The following is an 18,819-nucleotide window of genomic DNA, read 5'->3' as shown; positions in this document are numbered from 1 at the left end:
CTAGTCACAATTCCGAGAATCTGCTAATTACTCTGGTGAGTCTCTGGTGAGTCTCTGGTGAGTGGGGGACAGGTGGGATGCTGTGGGAGGGGATTCTGTGGGAGGTTTCTTTACTTTTTCTCTCTCTTCTGGGCCGAGGCGCCTACCTTTGCTGCTGCCTGCCCCTCCTCCCACAATCAGTGTACAAGTACCTCAGTATCTTGGTGGTAGACAAGCATAACAGAATAATGAGAACACACAACACAACCACCATGACAACCACGACGACCACCACCAAAAAAGAGATCACGTCACGACCATGTCAATCAACTCCACGCCAACTCCATGTCAATCCCATACTGATCCCCATGCTTACCCATTCTTACCCCATTCATTTTCTTGACAAGCTTTGAACACTACGTAGATGCTTACGAGTACTGTGTATGAATGTACCTAGGTACCTAACATACATACAAGATTTTGTTATCATAAGCATCTTATCAGATCGTTTAAACTTCGGGCACTTAGTGCCAAATACCTCCGGTGCTCCGCTCCACTCTCTCTATCCTTTCCGCCCGCCGGAAAACCACCTGGTTAATTTGTAGGGTGGCATCGGGGGGTAGGTTCCAGGTAGTAATGAAAATATCATTTCCCATAACCATTCCACTCATTCTACCGTGTTCAGCCGTGCTCCGCTCCCAACTCCGCCCGGAAAACCAACTTCACACCCAACTTCTGTGTACATACTCTGAGTACGTATGTGCCCGCATCCCCCACGCGCCCCGCCACCACCACGGGGAGGACCGGAGGACCGGAGGACTGGAGTTACTTCATCTACGACATAACACAATACGTACGCGCTGTCCTCTCTACCTCTACGGAAGTGGGGATAGGTCAAATAGGTATCCATTGGATGGATCATATATTGGTGGTGCGTTGCATTCCTCTCCAAATGCCTATTGTGGCCATGGTCCATTGTCTCCATCTTGCCTCGTAACATCCTCTGCACATCCTCTGCACATCCTCTGCACATCCATAACACTCTCACACACACATAACCCACACAACCCACTGCCCACTGCCCACTGCCCACTGCCTATTTACCCACCCTGTTTCCCACTGCCTGCCCACGCAAAAACAATGTCTACTACCCAATCCCAATCACGAACAGTTGGTGGGGTCCCAGTCTGACATGCCACAAATATCAGCACATGTCCCTCAGTGTTGGTAATGAGGGGAGGTTAAGGGAGGGAGGAGCAAGTCGAAATGAAAGGTAATGTGATGTGCTCACCTGTCACGAGATATTCGTCCAGTCCATCCATCTTCTCTATGTCTACCTGTTCGATGGAGAACCCGCCGACCTGGGAGTTCTCGATGATCCTCTCCTTCTTGACGCTCTTTGGCAGTGGCACGTAACCCTTTTGAAGGCTCCATCGTACCAGGAGCTGCGCTGGCGTGCATTGATACTTCTTCGATAGAGATACTATCGTAGGGTGCTTCATCCGCAGGGCTCGTACCAGAGGGGCATATGCTTGGAATTGGTTAGTTACTAAACATCATGAATGACATTGGAGCACAATAGCAATGGGTACGACCAAGGTTGGCGCACATGGCCATGGCAAAAACGGGAAATTTGTAGGTAAACGGGAAAAGCATCATTCCGGGAAGTCTGATTGATGATACTGTACCCGTATGGTATAATATTGATGTTGCTTTGCTCACCTTCTACAACAATGTCATTCTTGTGACAAAATTCAACAATGTCGGTCCGAGTATTGAACGGGTGAACTTCCACCTGGTTGACCGCTGGAAGTATCTTTGGCTTTGAGTCTAGCAATTCTTGCAACTAATGACGGAATGTCAGCTTTGGCATTCATGATTGACATTCGTGGCGATGTCGAACACATCATCCATTGAGCAATACTTTCTGAAGCAACACGCTCCGCGGAGCATGCTCGAGTAGATACCAGTCTCACGCAAGACGTTCCGACAATAGTATAGACGATGCATGCCAAGCTATGTCTCAGCGTAGGCATAGGCGCCTGACTGCTTGCTTGCTCACATTTGATCGCGATTCCGAGAGCCACTTACATGCTTGACGCCATAGTTTGATACGCCTCCGATCCTAACTTCCCCGTCGGCAATGGCGTCCTCTACAGCACGCCAACTCTCCAGGCGGGCCTCCCTGCCCCCATACGGTGAGTGCAGAAGGAAGAGGTCGATGTAGCCCAGTCCGCATTCTTTGACGGATCTCTTGATGGCATCGCGGGCTGTGCTGTACGCCGAATTGGACGCAAGCTTCGATGTGAAGTGGATGTCCTCTCGCTTGAGACCATCCACATTGGCACCACTGGATAGGAAATCCAATATAGCTTTGCCCGATTCTGCTTCGTTGTCTGAAGATAGGAAAGTTAGCAGGACGAAACAGGAAACAGGGACGAGTCACATGCCATACATCTGGGCACTGTCTACTGCACGATACCCAGACTCGAGAGCTAAACGCACCGCTCGGGAGGTCTCACGACCCGAGGTGAGGTACACACCCAACCTAGAGGTAGCAGGACGAAATCAGCATGGCACTTCCTTTTGATCGGCGACCAGATGGTTCCTTGATGCATGGGGTGAAAGAGAGAAACCGGCCAGAGAATGTCTCGCAGGAATGCATCAAGTCATCTAGCGAGATCGCGCAGATCTGGATACTGACTGGATGGTAGGCATTGACAGGCCATTGGAAAGCTGGATGTTGTCAGTATGGGCGTCATGCTGTGCGACTTGTCTGCACAAACCTTGGTGCGAGAAGCTAGCGAAAAGGCGTTTTGGGCCATACTGGTGGGCTGTCGTCCGAAAATGGTCAAGATCTTCGATGCTGCAGGTAGGTTGGTGCAATGCAAGTATAGATGGTGGGAGATGTAGATGGCGTAGATCGAGTTATGATGGGATGGTAGAGAAGTGAACAGGACGGTAAAGCTCGGACTTGGAGGGTGGATGTGGGAGGCCCAGTAACAAGCAATGAGTGGTTACGTCAATGTTGGCATCTATAATTATGGAGATCTCGGTTCCGCATCCCGGGGAAGAGAATCAACAAGCATTATTGTTTGAACACTTGCAAACCATCCCTACACTGTAGAGTACGAAACGGGACCCAGGGGGACGGTCGTAAGCAGAGGAGACACCTGCAGCCACCGTGACTATCTAGCATGCACTACTCCGTACATGGCTGTGCTACAACCAGCACGATACACAATTCCTCAACTTCCCAGTCGCTCACTACTTTAGACAATTCAGCTTGGACGATTGCATGGGGTTTCAGGGCCATGTGTGGCTGCGCCATCGTGGATGGTATGTGCCTAATAGAGATTATTGCCTTTCCAGATCTGGCATACGTTGGCATGGCTGGTCGGCGATTCTGCACGATCAGGGTCCTCCTCTACTGTCAGATACTCGGAGAATAGTCGAAGGGTGGTCTATGATTTGTCCCTCGGCATGTGGATGTATGTGGACGTATGCATTGAAGGTGAATATTAGGTTTTAAGAGCAATTGCTTGGTCAGTACTGACGCCACCCTGCAAAGGAACTCGAATCTGTCGCCATCGACGATAGCAACGAGGCACGACATGGCCAACATCGATGGTATACGGCAATAGAAATCGAGAACAACGGCTCTCATGGGCACGCCGACGGAACAAGAGCATCCCGGAGATAGATGCATCACGGAGGGTCTCGCGTGCAGACCAAGTGGATTAGAGCTATTTTGAACAGGCACGCGATGGACTAAGCCCTGCGCTTGGGAGGATGGGAATTTTGCAAAATGTTGGTAATTGAGAGGGAAAAAGAGAACTGGTGAGAGATCCAGGCCCGTCCCAAGCGGCCACGCCGAACTGCGCCGGGATCAAGCGAACCAGCCCACGCACCCGCCGACTGGGGAAGACAGAAGAAAACCTTCAATCAATTGATCAATCACTCATGCTCGGCCAGACTAGTTTCTTGACTGCAGTTTGACATCTCGTCATAGACTCCGTGAAAATTCTCAAATCTCGCCGACAGGGAGGGGGAGCAACAGCTGAAACTCCATCACGACAGCGGGGATTCCCTGCAGATCGAGGTGCAACAACGCCTACAATACCCACTCACACACACACACACCCACAACACACTAGCTAACTACGAGTACTGTACGCAGTACTACCGGGCACTAGGGGGTTGGGTACCTGGGTAGTTAATTGTACTGGTACTATTGCAGGCTGTTCATAGGCCCTGAGAGCCTGAATGCCTGAGAGCCTGAAAGTGACGGTCTGGGATCCGCCACCGCTGGTGGGCAGACAATAATATCGTACACACGATACAGCACAGTGATGTACATTAAGTGCTGTGTACACGCCATCCGTCTATCCTCATGCGTATTGGTGTGCGTCTGCGTATGCGTCTGCGTATATGGTATGGTGAACCACTGCCCCTTTCGCGAGGAAACCTCGGGCTCGGCTATCCTCTCCTATAGTTGTACATGTCGATGATTGCAGTAATACTACGGAGCATATCGTACCTATTCGCAATCTTCACGCGGGCAAAGCCTGATCCTCTCTGGTGGGTTCGTGAAAGCCACAAAGCGAGCAGGACAGGGGCACGGAGGGCTCCCCCGAAAAGTGGCTGGATTTGATCTGCTTCCAGGATATTGTTGTAATACCGAAGTCGACCTCACACCTTCAATAATCAATCGATAGACGGGAGCGGCCGACTTCATTTGACTACTGCTTAACTCTCTCGGGCAATCCTTCCTAGAACCCTCCTCCTTATACTGCCCGTATATAAAATTATTCCATCTCCCCAATCCCTTCAAACATTGTCGATTCGCGCCCTTCTATCTTCCACCAACCAGTCCCGCCAATATTTTAGACGGCCTTGTTCGATGCACACTGCTAGTCGTTCTCGAGATCTCACATCAATCTAGACCCTGCGGCTCCACTCACAGAGCCGCGCCAACGAACCTGTCAAATAGCAAGCCAGCCAGCCAGCCAGATACCACAGGCAAGTCATTCGACGACACCTATAAACTTGCGTTATATCTACTCCTCAACTAACCTACTGTTGTGTTCCTGCAGTAGTCAAATCCAAACCACACCCAACATGTCTCAGGATTTCTTCAGGACAAATTTCCCCCAAACCGGCTATCCCACATTCAACACAAGAGGAGGCGGCGGTCCATTCGAAGAGGCCAGTTCCTCATCTGGGGGCTCCGCGCAAGGCCAGAGTGCCTCTGCTACACCCCAATTCGACATTTTCGAATGGCATCCAGCCTACCAAAGCTGCCAACGCTACTTCCTCGACCACGCACAACACGACAACGGCGTGCAGGCAGTCGCTGCTCTTGTCAACATTTGCTTACCTTTCCAATGGACTCCCGCCCCCGTCATGAATTCCACAGGACCCCTTCCACATTCGTCAGGACCAGCAGCATACAACTTGCCTTGGCCAAGATCAGGACCCGTGACGAATTCGAGGGGACAACCTGCGCCTGCGTGGGTTTCCTTAGTTCCGTTCATTAGGAGACTTGTCATCACTGGCATGGACCGAGAGGGAGTCATGCATGGTTTCTTTGGGGACGATTGGCGGAAAGGCGTTGGACCAGTGCACGAGTGTGAGCGTCGAAACTACCTATTCGCGGCAAAGAGCGTTGGCTGGGCCAAGGTCAAGTATCAATACGACATGTCTCCGCACGAATCGGTGCCTTTCCTCAAGCCACTTCAAGATGTCCAGCTGGCAGAGATAGAGGGAGCAGAGAAGACGTGGAGTCAATGGCTTGCCATGGAGGATTGGATGGTCGGCCCGCGCGCGCCAGACGCAGACGATCAAGGACAGGAGGCAACTCGTCGCACGTCATGACCATTTCTTATTTTTCTTATTATCACCATTATTCCTTTTTCATTTCTTTTTGGGCTTGGAGTACGGCGTGGGACCGTCGAATGTCAGATTCCCTAGGGCTTGCAGGTAGTCGCGCAGTGGGGAATGCATGGGTTTTCAGGAAGGACACACGTAGTCTTGTGGTGGCACTCGTGGGAACCTGTTTTTCAAGGGTTTGAAGAGATACGGGATGGAATGGGATGTGCATACCCGCGAATTGGGAGCTGCAATCATGTATCAATACGGCAAGGATACGCTTGTAACAACAACGAGATCGGATCTGTCAAGATCTTGTGCTATGCTATTTTGATGTTCCTTCGTCAATGCACGATGGGAGAGGAACGGGACAGCCGCCAGGGGCGTTCATGATTGAAACTCCACCCATCATCATCATCGACTTAGCGACAAAAAACAACAACAACGACATGTACCTTATGCTCAGAGTGGAAGGTAATTACGAATACATGCGCATGGCCCACACTATAACACAATAGTCTGTTATGTTAGGCCACAAGTAGGCGCTGCAGGGTGGTGGTAGTGTAGTGTAGGTAGTGGTGTGCACAGCATCACGTGGCCAGCCCCTTGTCTGGAGCGGACGGGAGGGATCATGATGAGCAACTAGGTAGTTGGGATGGGTCGTGATAATTGCTTATTTCGTTTCTTCCGTCTTCGAAATCAGGTCGCTTAGACCGAGTATCATTGATAGCATGCTAGTACGGAGTACTTGTCACTAACTGCTCCAGATGGAGTACCTAGGCAATTAGGTATTATTATCTCTACCTGGGCAAAGAGTCAAGGACACAGATGATGAGGCTGTGGCGCCAGTCATAATCCATTGTGTCCGTGCCAAGTGTTGAACCCTGGAAATGGATCGGCGGCGCAATAGCCACCCCAACCTCTTGTACCTCTCATCACTCACCACTATGGATAGTTCATCATTCTTCTCTACTCAAATCATCGCGCCTCAATAAACGCTATACCTTCGACCGACTACCCCGGCGTCGTCAGCCGCTCCCTTTCTCATGGATCATGGATCCTTTGATCAAAGAGTGGACACTTTTCCTGGATCGATGCCTTGAAGCTCGCCTTTCTCCTGTCTTGTTCGATGCAACAGCCTCCCAACTATATCGAAAGTCTCCTCTGCCGGCCCGCAAGCTTGCTACTCTATTATTCAAACCCCGCTCTGCCGCCTCGAATAGTCTTGATCCCCGTGTCATAGTCTATGCCGAGCGCCTATTGGCTTCAAAGAGATTAGATGCGGCTGATATTCTTGCATCCGCATTCCAATTTTCACGGGATCACCCTCCACGGGCAGGCGACGATGCTGTACCCACCAAGGAGGATTCGTCGCGATGGTTGAACCCCCCGGAATTGGACGAGATTGTCTTTCACCGCCTACACAAGGCTTTCTCAACTGGAGAGCGACCTGTTTCCAATGCGGAGGCCGCGAGGACCCTGATCGTTGTGTCGAAATGGATGTCAGCCATGGTGACCTCGCATACGAGCGATTCAATGATTCAAGCCATGGCCGGTATTCAGCAGCACCCTCAGCAGCAGTCCCTCAATGTCCGGGAGGCACTCGGCATGCTCGTTATGGCCTTGATAGAGAATGTGAAGATCCTCAACTTATTAGCTAGTGAGCCTGCTAAAGGTATGTCCTACAAGAGGGAGGTTACGAAAGAACAGTAGCGTCTCCCCCCAATGCCATCTTGAACGCCTTGTGGCAATGCAGCTGGCTTACGGAACAAGCAGATATACGAAAGCAGTTTGCACAAGCCTTGACTACATTCGTCTCATTTCTATCACAGACTTCGCTGCAGATTGCAAACAGAATAGAGATCTCTCAGAAAGAGCATGATTTCCACGACAAACCGACCGCCAATGCCGACGGTGATGTTAGTGAAAATCATGAACTCGAAGTAGCTGCTTTACAGCTCGGGGCTGTCATTGATCTACCAATGATGAATACGCGGGCCGGTCTCTATGTGTATCTAAATTCTCTGGTATGAGAGCAAAAATTTTCTCAACGAGGAAGCATGCTAATCTCTATAGCTCGTTGCTCGCCCTCTTACAGACAGCGCTGGTATTATCAACTATTTACATGCCCGATACAAGGTTAGTAAGATGTCAACAGGTGTACATCGACCAATTCTAACAACAGTAGGTTGACTACCAGTCAATGGCTACAGATTTAGTAACGGCATCTTTCGATGTTCTCGCCAATGCAATGTATCGTAACGAGTCAAGCCAGACGATGTTTTGTCTCAAGTCATTCCTTTTCAACAAGGTTCCGCTGCTGTTGGTACAGATCAATACAACAGTCTATCCCATTGCAGCGGAAATGTGTATTACACAAGCGCTCAGTCACGTAGATCCGACCGCCTTCCCTGCCTTCTCACAGGGATTTGATGATATGATGGGAAGCAATAATTCTCTCGCAGACGTTCGCCAAGATTTTCTCAACGCATGTGCGTTGCACGGATTGATACCGACGAACACAATAGAGCGTTTGCTGGGAGAGACCCCATTGCAAGGCCCACCTGAAACGAAATATACCAAAAAAGAGCTCCTGAGGCAGTGCAAGGATAATCTCGACAAGATAAATTCGCTCATTGACGAGATGGAAAACCTAGATGGGAATGCGGGCGCTATCGCTGGTGCTGTAACTGAAGTAATGCGTTTTCCCCTTCTGATATAATCGAAGTGCTGATGACAAGCTAGTTTATAACACACCTATGTGAAACACAAATGACTATGTATCTGAAATCCGCCTGCAACACATTATCAAGAAAGCCACAAGCACTAGACATCATACTACAATTCAACTCGCCAGAAAGCATTCTCCGGCCATTGTGCCAATTCTTGGATGAGTGGCGCTACGACGGAGATCAAGGTTTGTAAGATTATGCGTATCACAAGATCTAGCTGATCGGTTTCTTTAGGAGAGTATCAGCCAGTGTACGACGAGTTCGGCGCGATTCTCATCCTTATCCTGGCGTTCATCCATCGATATGATTTGACGTACCACGACCTTGGCATCGGCCATGATTCTTTCGTCGCACAACTCCTTGAGCGCGGGCATCATAGCGTAACTCCCGACCAATTGACAGAACAACAGGGAAAGTATTTGGGCAGTTGGCTTAAAGAGCTGTACGACTCTGATAAAGAAGGCCTAAGCAACGAGGTCTTTGCTTCATGTCGTCCACAAGACTTTTATTTGATCGTGCCTACATTGTTCAGCCAGACAGTGTTAGCCTGCTCTGCTGATGTTTTATCTTTGGATTCTGTCAAGGGGGGGCTAGAGTGTAAGTGGTATCTTTGGAGAGTTTTTATTTCCAGCCTCTCACAGTGTTCAACAGATCTCCACGAAACTTTTCTTTTGCCGGCTTTGGTCGGTGGGTTGACGTGGATGACATCCCACGCACTCAAGCAGACCCATCAAGATCTAGACGTTCTGGTGCAGATATTCCACAAACTGATCCGGTCAGCTCCCACATCCGGAGATGCACAAGCCATGCACTCCACCATCCTCTCAATTGTGTCGAGTCGGCTGGAGAAATGTTTCCGTACTTTGAGGCGGCGCCACCCGAGCCGCACAGACATCGAGCCGCTCTTACAGGAGATCAAAAGCAATCTCAACTACGACCGAACATTGTATTCGTCCGTGGCAGAGCTGGAGCAGTGGACCAATGCGTCACATGGTACTCTGTATACGTCTCTGAGGCATACCGTACAGCAACTTTCCCAATGGGCCGCAGCGGCGGCACTGCAGTTCAATCCACCAGGCTACACTCACCGGCTGGTCTATGCGTCTATAAGCATCATAGGCGCATCTAAAACCCTTCGCGCTATCGTAGATGAGATCAAGGCGCAGTCGGAAGCCGGCAATGGCGCCGCTGCCTTGGACATTGGCGTCTCGATCATCTGTGCTCCTACGGTTGAGAACAGTGCGTTGTCTCTTGAGCAGTTGAATGCATTGTCAGCTCCACGCACACGCATGAATCTTCGCGAGATGCTGAAGGCAGAATTCGATAACGCCTCCAGCCTCATCTCAACCGATCTACTTGCTGCAGAGACCATCGTACGGCTGCACCGTCGTGTTGAAGCACAACTCCTTGTCGCTCAGAGCAATTTACAAACGTCGCGGATCGATCTCACAGATGTCAGTATGGTAGATGTCCAAGGTCAAGATATGCCTGAGCTTGCGCCTGAACTCGACAAGGCATTGAACGATGCCGCTGCAGCGACGATGGCTGCAGCGAACGGCGACTTGCAAGCACAGGATCAGGAAGCCTTGCAGAGGAGTTTGGATCAACACCTCGACCTGTCCGGCGCCGCTGGTGGGCTCGATCTGAGTGCGATGGGTGTCGGCGTCGGTGCACAAGGTGGTGCCGGCGACTTGACGGCAGATATGGGAGATCTGCCTGATTTGGATCTTAGCGATATGGGAGGAATGGGAGGCATGGGCGGGATGGGAATGGATCTTGGGGACGATGACAATGATTGGGGATTGGATTTCGATAACATGTAAGGAGTATCGTTGAACGAGCTGGAGCAGCAGCGTGTTCTTTATCTTTTCGTATATATAGTACCCAATATTCGTCAAGTACATCGTATTTCAAGCGACTACCGATGCAATTGCCATTTACCTTGAGATTCACCTGTCATCTGTCGTTAAAACATCCATTGCAATTAATCATGGGTAGGCCGCAGTTCTGACAACCGCTTACCGAGGCAGTTAATATGTATTACCAAAATGGGCATGGTGGGGTTAGTGAGTGTGAGTGTGCAGTGACTGGCAACTGCACAGCAAGCCCCACCTGCGAAACATCACTTTATATACGAGGTACGGGGACCACTATCCAACTCATCATCAATCCTCGCAACAATTACTTCTCACCTACCCGTTATTGCCCTACACCTCCCTCCAAGATTCCCAACACAATTGAATCTTAAGCTCTGCTAGTTTGAGTTCATCTCACAAAGCTCTCACCTCACTCACTTGACAACAATCATGCCCTACGATCTTAAGGGCAAGAATGTCCTCATCACGGGTGGATCGGCGTATGTACCTACCTAATCTACTAATAAGCATACATCTTTACCCCAACCTTGCATCTCTCACTCTACGATAATCAACCATTCCCCCACATCACTGCATCCACCCATACTTTCTACCAGATCAGTTCTTACTAACTGCTTTCCCCACAGTGGCCTCGGCGAAGTCATAGCCCACACCTTCGCAAAAGAAGGCAGCAACGTAGCAATAAACTACTTCAACCGAAGCGAGAAGGCCGAGGAGGTCGCTAAAGCATGCGAGGCGTATGGCGTAAAGGCTATCATTGTGAAGGGAGACGTTGCCTCCACGGCGGATTGCAAGAGGAGCGTCGAGGAAACGAAGGAGAAGCTCGGTGGCATCGATATCATTATTGCCAATGCTGTGAGTTCCTAATCCAGACCTGTCATACGAATCAGTATGGCATGTTTCTCTATCTATCATGAAAAGAGAAGGTTCCTGACAAGATCGGTACGGCGCATTAGGGATGGACGAAGTTTAGCCAGTTCGGGGATCTTGATGCTTTGACTGAGGAAGAATGGGATAAGGTAATTTTGCCCCAAACACCCCTCCTAGGAAGGATTCAACCGTTATTCGAATACTGAGGCCAACTGTGTAGTGCTGGGCTGCTAATGTCAAGGCCCCACACGCCCTCCTCAAAGCCGCAAAACCGACGTTCAACGAGAACCCCGAGGGTGGAGTCCTCATGACCACTGGTTCAATCGCGGTATGTGCAGTTCTTTTTGCTCTCCATCGTGGATTCTGCAGGACTTGATCTTGCTAACACTGAAGGGATGGTGATGTTTAGGGCACTTCTCAAGGAGGTTCATCAATGGTAAGTGATATAGCCTCACACTAGAACCATGAGGGCAGCTCTGTTAATCATTCGACAGGCGTACGCTGTGACAAAAGCAGCACAGATCCAACTCGTCAAATGTCTCGCAACGACTCAGGGACCCAAAATCAGAGTCAACACCGTTCTGCCCGGCCTTCTCCTCACTGAATGGGTAAGTCATCTTCTGTGCCTGATCGCACCGCATTTCCATGAGACCTCCTTGTCATGAACATCTGATGAACTATCGCTCACATCCGTCTCTCCTCCCTCAATATAGGGCCTGCGATATTCTCAAGAGATCATCGATGCCGTAAAGGATAAGGCAGCATTGAAGCACGAGACGTTCCTTCAGGACTGTGCAGATGCATTTATCATGCTGGCTAAGAACACGAGCATGACGGGGACGAAGATCCAGGTGGACGCTGGCTTGAACATTCAGGGCAATTAGATACTGAGACTACGGCCTGGACAGCCTTCTCCCGAAGGAAGCTACACGATGGTGCGCAAGACGTATGAAGGGTCAAGTTCGATGAAGTGATGCATTTGCAATTCACAAACAGTGGAATATACAAACCCATTAGATGACCAATTGATCAGTGTATTCCCCTTTGTAGATGTACAAAATTGAGGACAGTGGCTAGGGTATATCTCCAAAGACGCCAGAACAGCCTTTTCCAAAATTCGCGCTACCAATTCAACCGTGACTCGGAAAATACCATGTCGTCGTTGGGTTCATGCGTGAGGCAGATCGATCACTACTCGTCGGGACAGTTTTCAGTCTCGTCGAGTGCCTTTATGACCTCCTCCATCTCGTTGGGGTTCGTGATGCCCCAGACGCCGCCACCTTTGACGGCACCCTTCATGCCCACCTCCTTTCCAACAAGGTTCCTGCCAACTTTGCCAGGCCCGATCCCCACGTACCTCTTGACCTTTTCTTCCTCGTGTAGGTACTTGACTGACCTCCACCATTGCACCGTCTCCACACAAGCCCTGGCAAGCAAATCCTTCAATTGATCCCTACTCTTGAACGGCCTCCCCGTGACGTTCGACACGCATGGCATCAACCCCGGCCAGGTGATAATATCGTCACCATCGGGCCACTCAGTATACAGGTACCTCTTCATCATATCCTGCGCGGGCCTCATGAGTGGCGAATGGAACGGGCTATCGCTCTTCAGCCTCACATGCCTGGGATCGTGACCGCCGAACTGTCTCAGATTCGTCAACAGGGTGCTGATCCTCTCTATGCTCCCGCTCAGCACGATCTGGTTCTTGCTGTTGATGTTCGCGATGAGGACCTGCTGAACGGCGGGGATGTCGTTGGAAGAATCGGACTTGCTGCCGTCAGACGAGAGGTCGAGGAACTTGCGGATGTCCGCGACAAGCGACTTCATGTGGCCCTCGGACTCGCAGACAAGGGCAATCATGCCGAACTCGCCGCCCTCGAGGGATACCGCCTCGCGAGAGCAGCGCGACATGACCTCGGCCCGCCTGCGCACCATCTTCAGTGAATCGGCGAATCTGAGGTATCCTCCCGCCACGAGCGCGGCGAACTCGCCCAACGAGTGGCCCAGCGTTATGTCCACCCTGTCCGAAGTCTTGAAGCCGAACTCCTCCTCCATGACGCGCAGGATCAGGATCGACGTGGCCATTATGGCGGGCTGTGCGTTCTCGGTCTGCGTCAGTTGCGCGTTCGTTCCGGACTCGATGATGCGGGAGAGGGGCACTTGGAGAGTGTGGTCGATCTCTTCGAGGATAGGCTTCACGGTTCGAGGGAAGGCTTCCAGCCATGGAGTCGCCATGCCCACTCTCTGTACGCCTTGGCCTGGTGATGTATGACGTGGTCAGCTCAGCTGAGGATGGAGAGCATCGAGGGCAATGGGAATGCAAAGCATACATACCTGGGAAGAATATGGCAGTCTTTGGCCGCTTCAGTGGTGGCGTGTTCGTGCTGCTCATCCACCGTCTCCTACCATGATCCAACATGGGCGTTCTGACCTTGTCGATGACATCTCGCTGTGGCCTCCCGCACCGCCTGCAAGAATCACATGCAGCGCGCTCGAGGGTCCGTTTCGCGGGCGAGGACAGTAAATTCGACATTCTGTGCAGTATATATGCGCCGTATGTCTCGTAATTCGATTTCGGGGCTATGTGATTTGTGCGTTCATGGCGGATTGCGGGCTTGCGGAGGTGACGAGCGTGAATGCGGGGACATGAGATGTTCGGGGTAATGCCATGAAGCTTAGCTATGTGTGCACGGGCCACGATTTGGACTGGATGAATGGCCTACTGGTCCCTGTCCCGAGGTATTGGGGTTGGGTTATCCGCCTAGCCGTGATGCTTTCCAAAGATGCTGCTCCAGATAATACCCCAGATGGAAGTGTGTGGGGGTGGAATGTATCGACATATTGCATGGTCGTGTTTGACTAACAGTTGCATCACTGAAAACCTCACGAGACAAGAAGCAGATTATACAGAGCAAGAAATATTCTTCATAGTTCGTAAGAGCATAAATTAGACACAAATGATCTATGAGATCATCAGACTGAGAGGAAAGCCGTATCTATCGTAGGTCTAATGAGATGCTGAGAAGGCATCATCTCTAATCTCCATCGCGTACAAGCCCTCTGGGCTGATGAGGGTATTAGATTACGCCAAGGATGAAAAAGGTGAAATAAAAACGCCAAATCGACTTTTATGCCACCGCTGTAACTTTTTTTTTGGAAAAAAATAGATATGAACGCCGTCGCCCAACATGTGGGCGTAATGGTAGATGATCGCTGGAAGAAACATTGGAAATCCGGAAAAAGGGTTCCTGGTATATGTACAGCAGGTTGGCGAGTGATTCGGTCTTGAGTCTATGCGCTGTCTAGGGCATCATGGATGATGCGTGGTGTTGTTGTGTAAAGGCTGGAATGAGACTGATGAACGCTGCGCAAATTCCATTGGTCATATCCGGGCCTGTTGAAGGATCTTGGAGTCCTGCTGGAGTCGGATCAGATCCCGCTGCTCAGAAAAGACCTGTCGGGCCCTCTCGAGGACCATTTCGAAGCCCTCCTTTCCCTTGGCGGCATTCTGTTGGAACCTATCGACAGTGAACTGCTCGATAGAGTTCTTGATCTTTTGCCAGCCGCCGCAGAAGGCGGTGATCTCGGCACGCTGCTGGAAGGTGGTCTTGGCGTGAGGAGAGGCGGACGAGGGAGAGTAGGTGCAGGTCTCACGGACAGAGATGAGGTCCGAGTAGGTCATGTTCATCGAGCACATGGTGACCTTCTTTTCCGTTGGGTCGACATATGAAGTCTCGTAGACGAGCGAGGTTTCCGAGCCGCCGAGGATGCTGGTGACCCACTTGGGTGCAGACTGTTGGCAGGTGATGAGACGTTCTGTGCGAAGCTGCGAGACGCGTAAGTCGAGTGTACAATTGATGGATGATGATGGTGGGGAACGGGAGATGTAGAAGAGGGAAGGAATGGACTTACGATGCCAGTTGCGGGATCAACGGTCCTGCTGAGGGTGTCGACGGCGATGACATGGGGAGTCTTCTCGTTCCATGGGCCGTACTTCCTCCAGTTTGCAGTAGAGACCTCCTCCCAAGAGTAGTCGAAGTCGGTTTGTTGTTGGAAAATCTTCATTGTGGCGGCGTTGAGATGGTCGCGTTGACCGGCAGTGGGAGAGAGAAAATCAGGGACCAACGGGCGCAAGGCCTTTGTAAATAGCGTCTGCGCGCAGGCAGGAGAGTCAATGCGAGGATTTGACAGTGGAAGGTGTGGGGTAAACCGCTGAGTTGGTTGAGATGGAAAGGCGGTGAAATGCTGGCGGTGAGGTTGACGATAAGAGAGAGTGCGTGTGCGTGTGTGAAGGAGTTGTGCGTGTTGTGGTGGAAGGGTGAGTAATAAGAGAAGAGGGAAAAAAGGAAAAAGGCCAGGGTTCCGTTGGGCGAGAAAACTAGCAGCGACTAGGATGGCGAGCCCTGGCTAAGAGACTTCCCTAGTATTTAGTAGGGGAGAGTCTGGCTAGAGTCTCGGCTATGGGGATGTACAAGGACAAGTACACGGTACAAGACTAACAACTAACAACTGGTGGGAAATGGCGCAAGGACCAATTACCGGTACCGGCGACGGACTCGCGGCAATTGGCGGTGATGGGGGGGGTGGGAAAGTGTTTCTTTTTTGGCTTGTGACAGTGACAGTGGCTGTGACTCGCGATTGTAGTTGTGAACTGTAGTATCCTCCGTACAGATATCGCAATGATTCGATAAGAGGTCGAGAGTCGAAGATTATTCCTTTATGAAGAAGATTTTGAGTAGTTGATTGTGTCGCGTGTTTGTGTGTGTACCTCACACGAGCAATGTACTTATGAAGGAAAGTGTCCAAGATGACGAAGACGGAAGCCCGAGAATAGTTGCTAGACTGGGGAACACCGATAAGAGGAGGATGTCTTTTTGTTTGTGTCGTACGAGGTACTCCGTACTCATACAATCCACTTGTACTGTGTACTTTTGCAAGGCCAATTACTCAGTCTATGTTTATAGAGCCCGAGGAAAACCCTTCTTTTATTCTTCTTTCTTCCTTCCTTTCCCTTCCCCATTCCTTTCCCTTCCATTCCATCAACCAATCATACCTTTGCATTTGTCTCTACACCCACAAGCGTCTCCGGTGCGCCGATCTGATTCTGCTAGTCCCGAACATGCCTAGCTGCCCTAATTGTGTTTCTCCTTCGTCCTGTTATCCCAGCCAATGGTGAGCCACTTACGTTAGCACGCAATCCGACTTTGCCCGTATGACGTTATTCCCGATTCCGCCTACTCCCAATTGACCACTCGTACAAGACTACAAGTTTGTAGGTACAGTGTACATGTCACTCGACTTGTCACCGAGCCACTCAGCTCTTTCGACCTTCCCCATCATCGACCATCGACTTCTGTGGGGGGGAATCTGATAGACTCGGCTTGAGATCGTGCGAACATGACTGGGTCGTCCGAGCAGATCTGCCCTACAAGGGTTTCGCCTCATCGATGTCCATGTTGATGATCATCTCCATCGAGTTTCTTCATGTTTCCATCTCTCTCCGAATACGAGTACGGCAAGCAATTCACTTCCACCTCGTACGATGGATGATGTTGATGCTCGTAACCTAACAAGTAGAACTATCCGTGGGCTTCCAATGTCTCTCAATCAGTCTCGCACACTCACGAACACTTCGACCTCACCAAGCTGACGATCCAATCGCTGGAGAAATCTTTCCCATGTACTAAAGAGTCACAGGGTCTTTCCTTAGCATGTGGACCATCACCAAAGTTCAACATGTATTAGAATAGATTTAATCGTTCGTTGCAATAATGACGGCGGAAAGATTGGGACTACATGCTCATGGATCTAGTCCTAAAGTGGTATAGCGTATGTTGATGACCATGCGCTCACGATAGTGTACACTACACTACCTCACCTCAGCTCATTGACCCTCAGCTTTTTAATTCTTCGAGGCTCGAAATTTTACAAAACGTTTGATTCTACCACCATCGGTATGGTTTGTACAAATTAAAAGCAACTATCAGGTCGAACATAAAACAGCGAGCGGACGTGTCACAGTTCTCCGGGTTTCGCTTAAGTACAGTCACAATGTGTAAGGGTAACAAACAAGCAGTGGAAGCATAACAAAGGCAAGGTGACTTCGATGGTAGACCAAGTCATTGGCTACCCCATGTTGAGACCTGTGTCTACATATCTCCAGATTGCAATTGGAACGATGGTCTCCCTGGATTATCCCGAACATGTAATGATCTCGAAATAGATCAGTCCGCTTGTCAAGAACAATCGTGCGCATCAAGGCAGGCGCATCAAGTCCACGGACTTTGTAATGCGGACATTTCGACATAGGAGCTAATGTCAAGTTTTCTACACAAAGCAACAGGAAAGCGTTCGGACACCTGAAACCCAGAGTTTACTGGGGTTGCATGGCCAATTATGCATGCTTGATGTAAACATTCTTCATCTTTGAGATTAATTAGTTAAATGGAGTAAAAGTCCTCAACGACAAAGTGTATCTTTCCCAGTACTGTCCACAATCTTTCCAACTCATCACATTCCTTTTCTCATTTCTTTTTTTCCATTCTTTCTCCATTGCATTCGCTTGGTCCATTTTCAAATCATTCATTGAAACATACACATAGACAACAAGATGCCTTCTTTCCCAGCCACTTTCCTTCTCGCCGCTCTCGCCGCCATCCCCTATGTTGCCGCCGCCGAGAAACCTTGTGTGAAATTTGGAGGCTTCATGAACGGTGCCATCGTCTACGGAAATGACAAACCTCTGGCTCTGAGCTATGAAGTGGAATCTTTCGCCTTCAACGTCACGTCCAGCTCGACTGGGGAAACCTTGTGCGACACAAACGGCGCTGAGCCGTCCAAAAGCGGTGACGAATCGAACTGGAGCTGTTCGGACGGCGCGGTGCTCATGTGGCGTATGGTCAAGTCGAGCCAGGACGATCATGTGCGAGCGACTCTCAGGTACACGCCCAAGGACATACCAGAGTAAGTGCTCCATTGTTGCTGTCTTCTCATCCCCCCCTTCTTTCTCCCTCGTCGTTACCTTTTAATTGCTACTTTTTTCCTTCGGGAGATACAATGGACTGATGCTGTGACTACAGGATTGCTGTTCTGGGCCTGGAAGAGGGATGGACTCTCACATGCCAGAACTCCGGTGGTTGCAGAGGAGACATCACGGGTGTCAAGTGCTTCCAGTGTCAAGTCACTGTCCCTGAGGACCCTAGCTGCGAAGGAATATGATTTCATTGGTTTTTGCATTAGCTTTACTATAAGCCTTGTATCATTAGGTTAACGTAGCATACACACCCCTATTTAGCATACAGTATGTTGCCTCATCGAACGAAAACTTTGATCACGGATTTATGACCCATTGGAAAAGGAAAACCTTGTTTTCCTACAACATGTTCTTATTATGTTCCTTCTCCTCCTCCTTCTTCTCTAATTTCGTCTTCCTAGTATGCTTCACCTCCACCACACTTATAGTATCAGTTACAAATATCGTACATATA

General features: G+C 50.1%; 7 protein-coding genes across 7 annotated transcripts; 3 read left to right on the top strand and 4 right to left on the bottom strand.

Moving 5' to 3' along the window:
* Positions 1 to 662: 662 nt before the first annotated feature.
* On the bottom strand, positions 663 to 3,035 carry BU24DRAFT_424734 (Aldo/keto reductase). Its single transcript, XM_033528577.1, has 7 exons — positions 2,766 to 3,035; positions 2,684 to 2,715; positions 2,430 to 2,527; positions 2,071 to 2,375; positions 1,702 to 1,825; positions 1,271 to 1,510; positions 663 to 1,166 (listed from the first exon to the last, which is right to left on the bottom strand). Exons 1-7 carry the CDS (start codon positions 2,802 to 2,804, stop codon positions 1,141 to 1,143), a joined length of 864 nt encoding a protein of 287 aa, XP_033382070.1. The 5' UTR covers positions 2,805 to 3,035; the 3' UTR covers positions 663 to 1,140.
* Positions 3,036 to 4,757: 1,722 nt separating this feature from the next.
* On the top strand, positions 4,758 to 5,870 carry BU24DRAFT_245088 (uncharacterized protein). The gene is made up of 2 exons (XM_033522315.1): positions 4,758 to 5,001; positions 5,079 to 5,870. The coding sequence occupies exon 2, from the start codon at positions 5,101 to 5,103 to the stop codon at positions 5,854 to 5,856; it is 756 nt and encodes a 251-aa protein (XP_033382069.1). The 5' UTR covers positions 4,758 to 5,001; positions 5,079 to 5,100; the 3' UTR covers positions 5,857 to 5,870.
* A 902-nt stretch (positions 5,871 to 6,772) lies between these two features.
* BU24DRAFT_424730 (mediator of RNA polymeras-like protein II transcription subunit 5) lies at positions 6,773 to 10,496 on the top strand. The gene is made up of 7 exons (XM_033528576.1): positions 6,773 to 7,525; positions 7,627 to 7,877; positions 7,927 to 7,989; positions 8,039 to 8,545; positions 8,596 to 8,767; positions 8,817 to 9,179; positions 9,234 to 10,496. The coding sequence occupies exons 1-7, from the start codon at positions 6,904 to 6,906 to the stop codon at positions 10,403 to 10,405; spliced, it is 3,150 nt and encodes a 1,049-aa protein (XP_033382068.1). The 5' UTR covers positions 6,773 to 6,903; the 3' UTR covers positions 10,406 to 10,496.
* Positions 10,497 to 10,697: 201 nt separating this feature from the next.
* BU24DRAFT_424729 (short-chain dehydrogenase/reductase-like protein SDR) lies at positions 10,698 to 12,415 on the top strand. Its single transcript, XM_033528575.1, has 7 exons — positions 10,698 to 10,938; positions 11,086 to 11,314; positions 11,416 to 11,478; positions 11,550 to 11,657; positions 11,739 to 11,765; positions 11,824 to 11,937; positions 12,043 to 12,415. Exons 1-7 carry the CDS (start codon positions 10,889 to 10,891, stop codon positions 12,211 to 12,213), a joined length of 762 nt encoding a protein of 253 aa, XP_033382067.1. The 5' UTR covers positions 10,698 to 10,888; the 3' UTR covers positions 12,214 to 12,415.
* Positions 12,416 to 12,520: 105 nt separating this feature from the next.
* On the bottom strand, positions 12,521 to 13,751 carry BU24DRAFT_350186 (malonyl-CoA-acyl carrier protein-like protein transacylase; the record flags this gene model as incomplete). Its single annotated transcript, XM_033523632.1, has 2 exons — positions 12,521 to 13,590; positions 13,667 to 13,751. 2 exons carry the CDS (start codon positions 13,749 to 13,751, stop codon positions 12,521 to 12,523), a joined length of 1,155 nt encoding a protein of 384 aa, XP_033382066.1.
* A 963-nt stretch (positions 13,752 to 14,714) lies between these two features.
* BU24DRAFT_411438 (MSF1-domain-containing protein) lies at positions 14,715 to 15,397 on the bottom strand (the record flags this gene model as incomplete). The annotated part of the gene is made up of 2 exons (XM_033526049.1): positions 14,715 to 15,158; positions 15,245 to 15,397. 2 exons carry the CDS (start codon positions 15,395 to 15,397, stop codon positions 14,715 to 14,717), a joined length of 597 nt encoding a protein of 198 aa, XP_033382065.1.
* Positions 15,398 to 17,768: 2,371 nt separating this feature from the next.
* On the bottom strand, positions 17,769 to 18,419 carry BU24DRAFT_483527 (uncharacterized protein; the record flags this gene model as incomplete). Its single annotated transcript, XM_033533285.1, has 1 exon — positions 17,769 to 18,419. The coding sequence occupies exon 1, from the start codon at positions 18,306 to 18,308 to the stop codon at positions 17,769 to 17,771; it is 540 nt and encodes a 179-aa protein (XP_033382064.1). The 5' UTR covers positions 18,309 to 18,419.
* Between the last annotated feature and the right edge of the window lie 400 nt (positions 18,420 to 18,819).

Source organism: Aaosphaeria arxii (genome assembly GCF_010015735.1).
Source record: "Aaosphaeria arxii CBS 175.79 unplaced genomic scaffold BU24scaffold_6, whole genome shotgun sequence".
Taxonomy (NCBI): Eukaryota; Fungi; Ascomycota; class Dothideomycetes; order Pleosporales; genus Aaosphaeria; species Aaosphaeria arxii.
The sequence above is the reverse complement of the archived record's forward strand: the minus strand, read 5'-3'. Positions and strand labels throughout refer to the sequence as shown.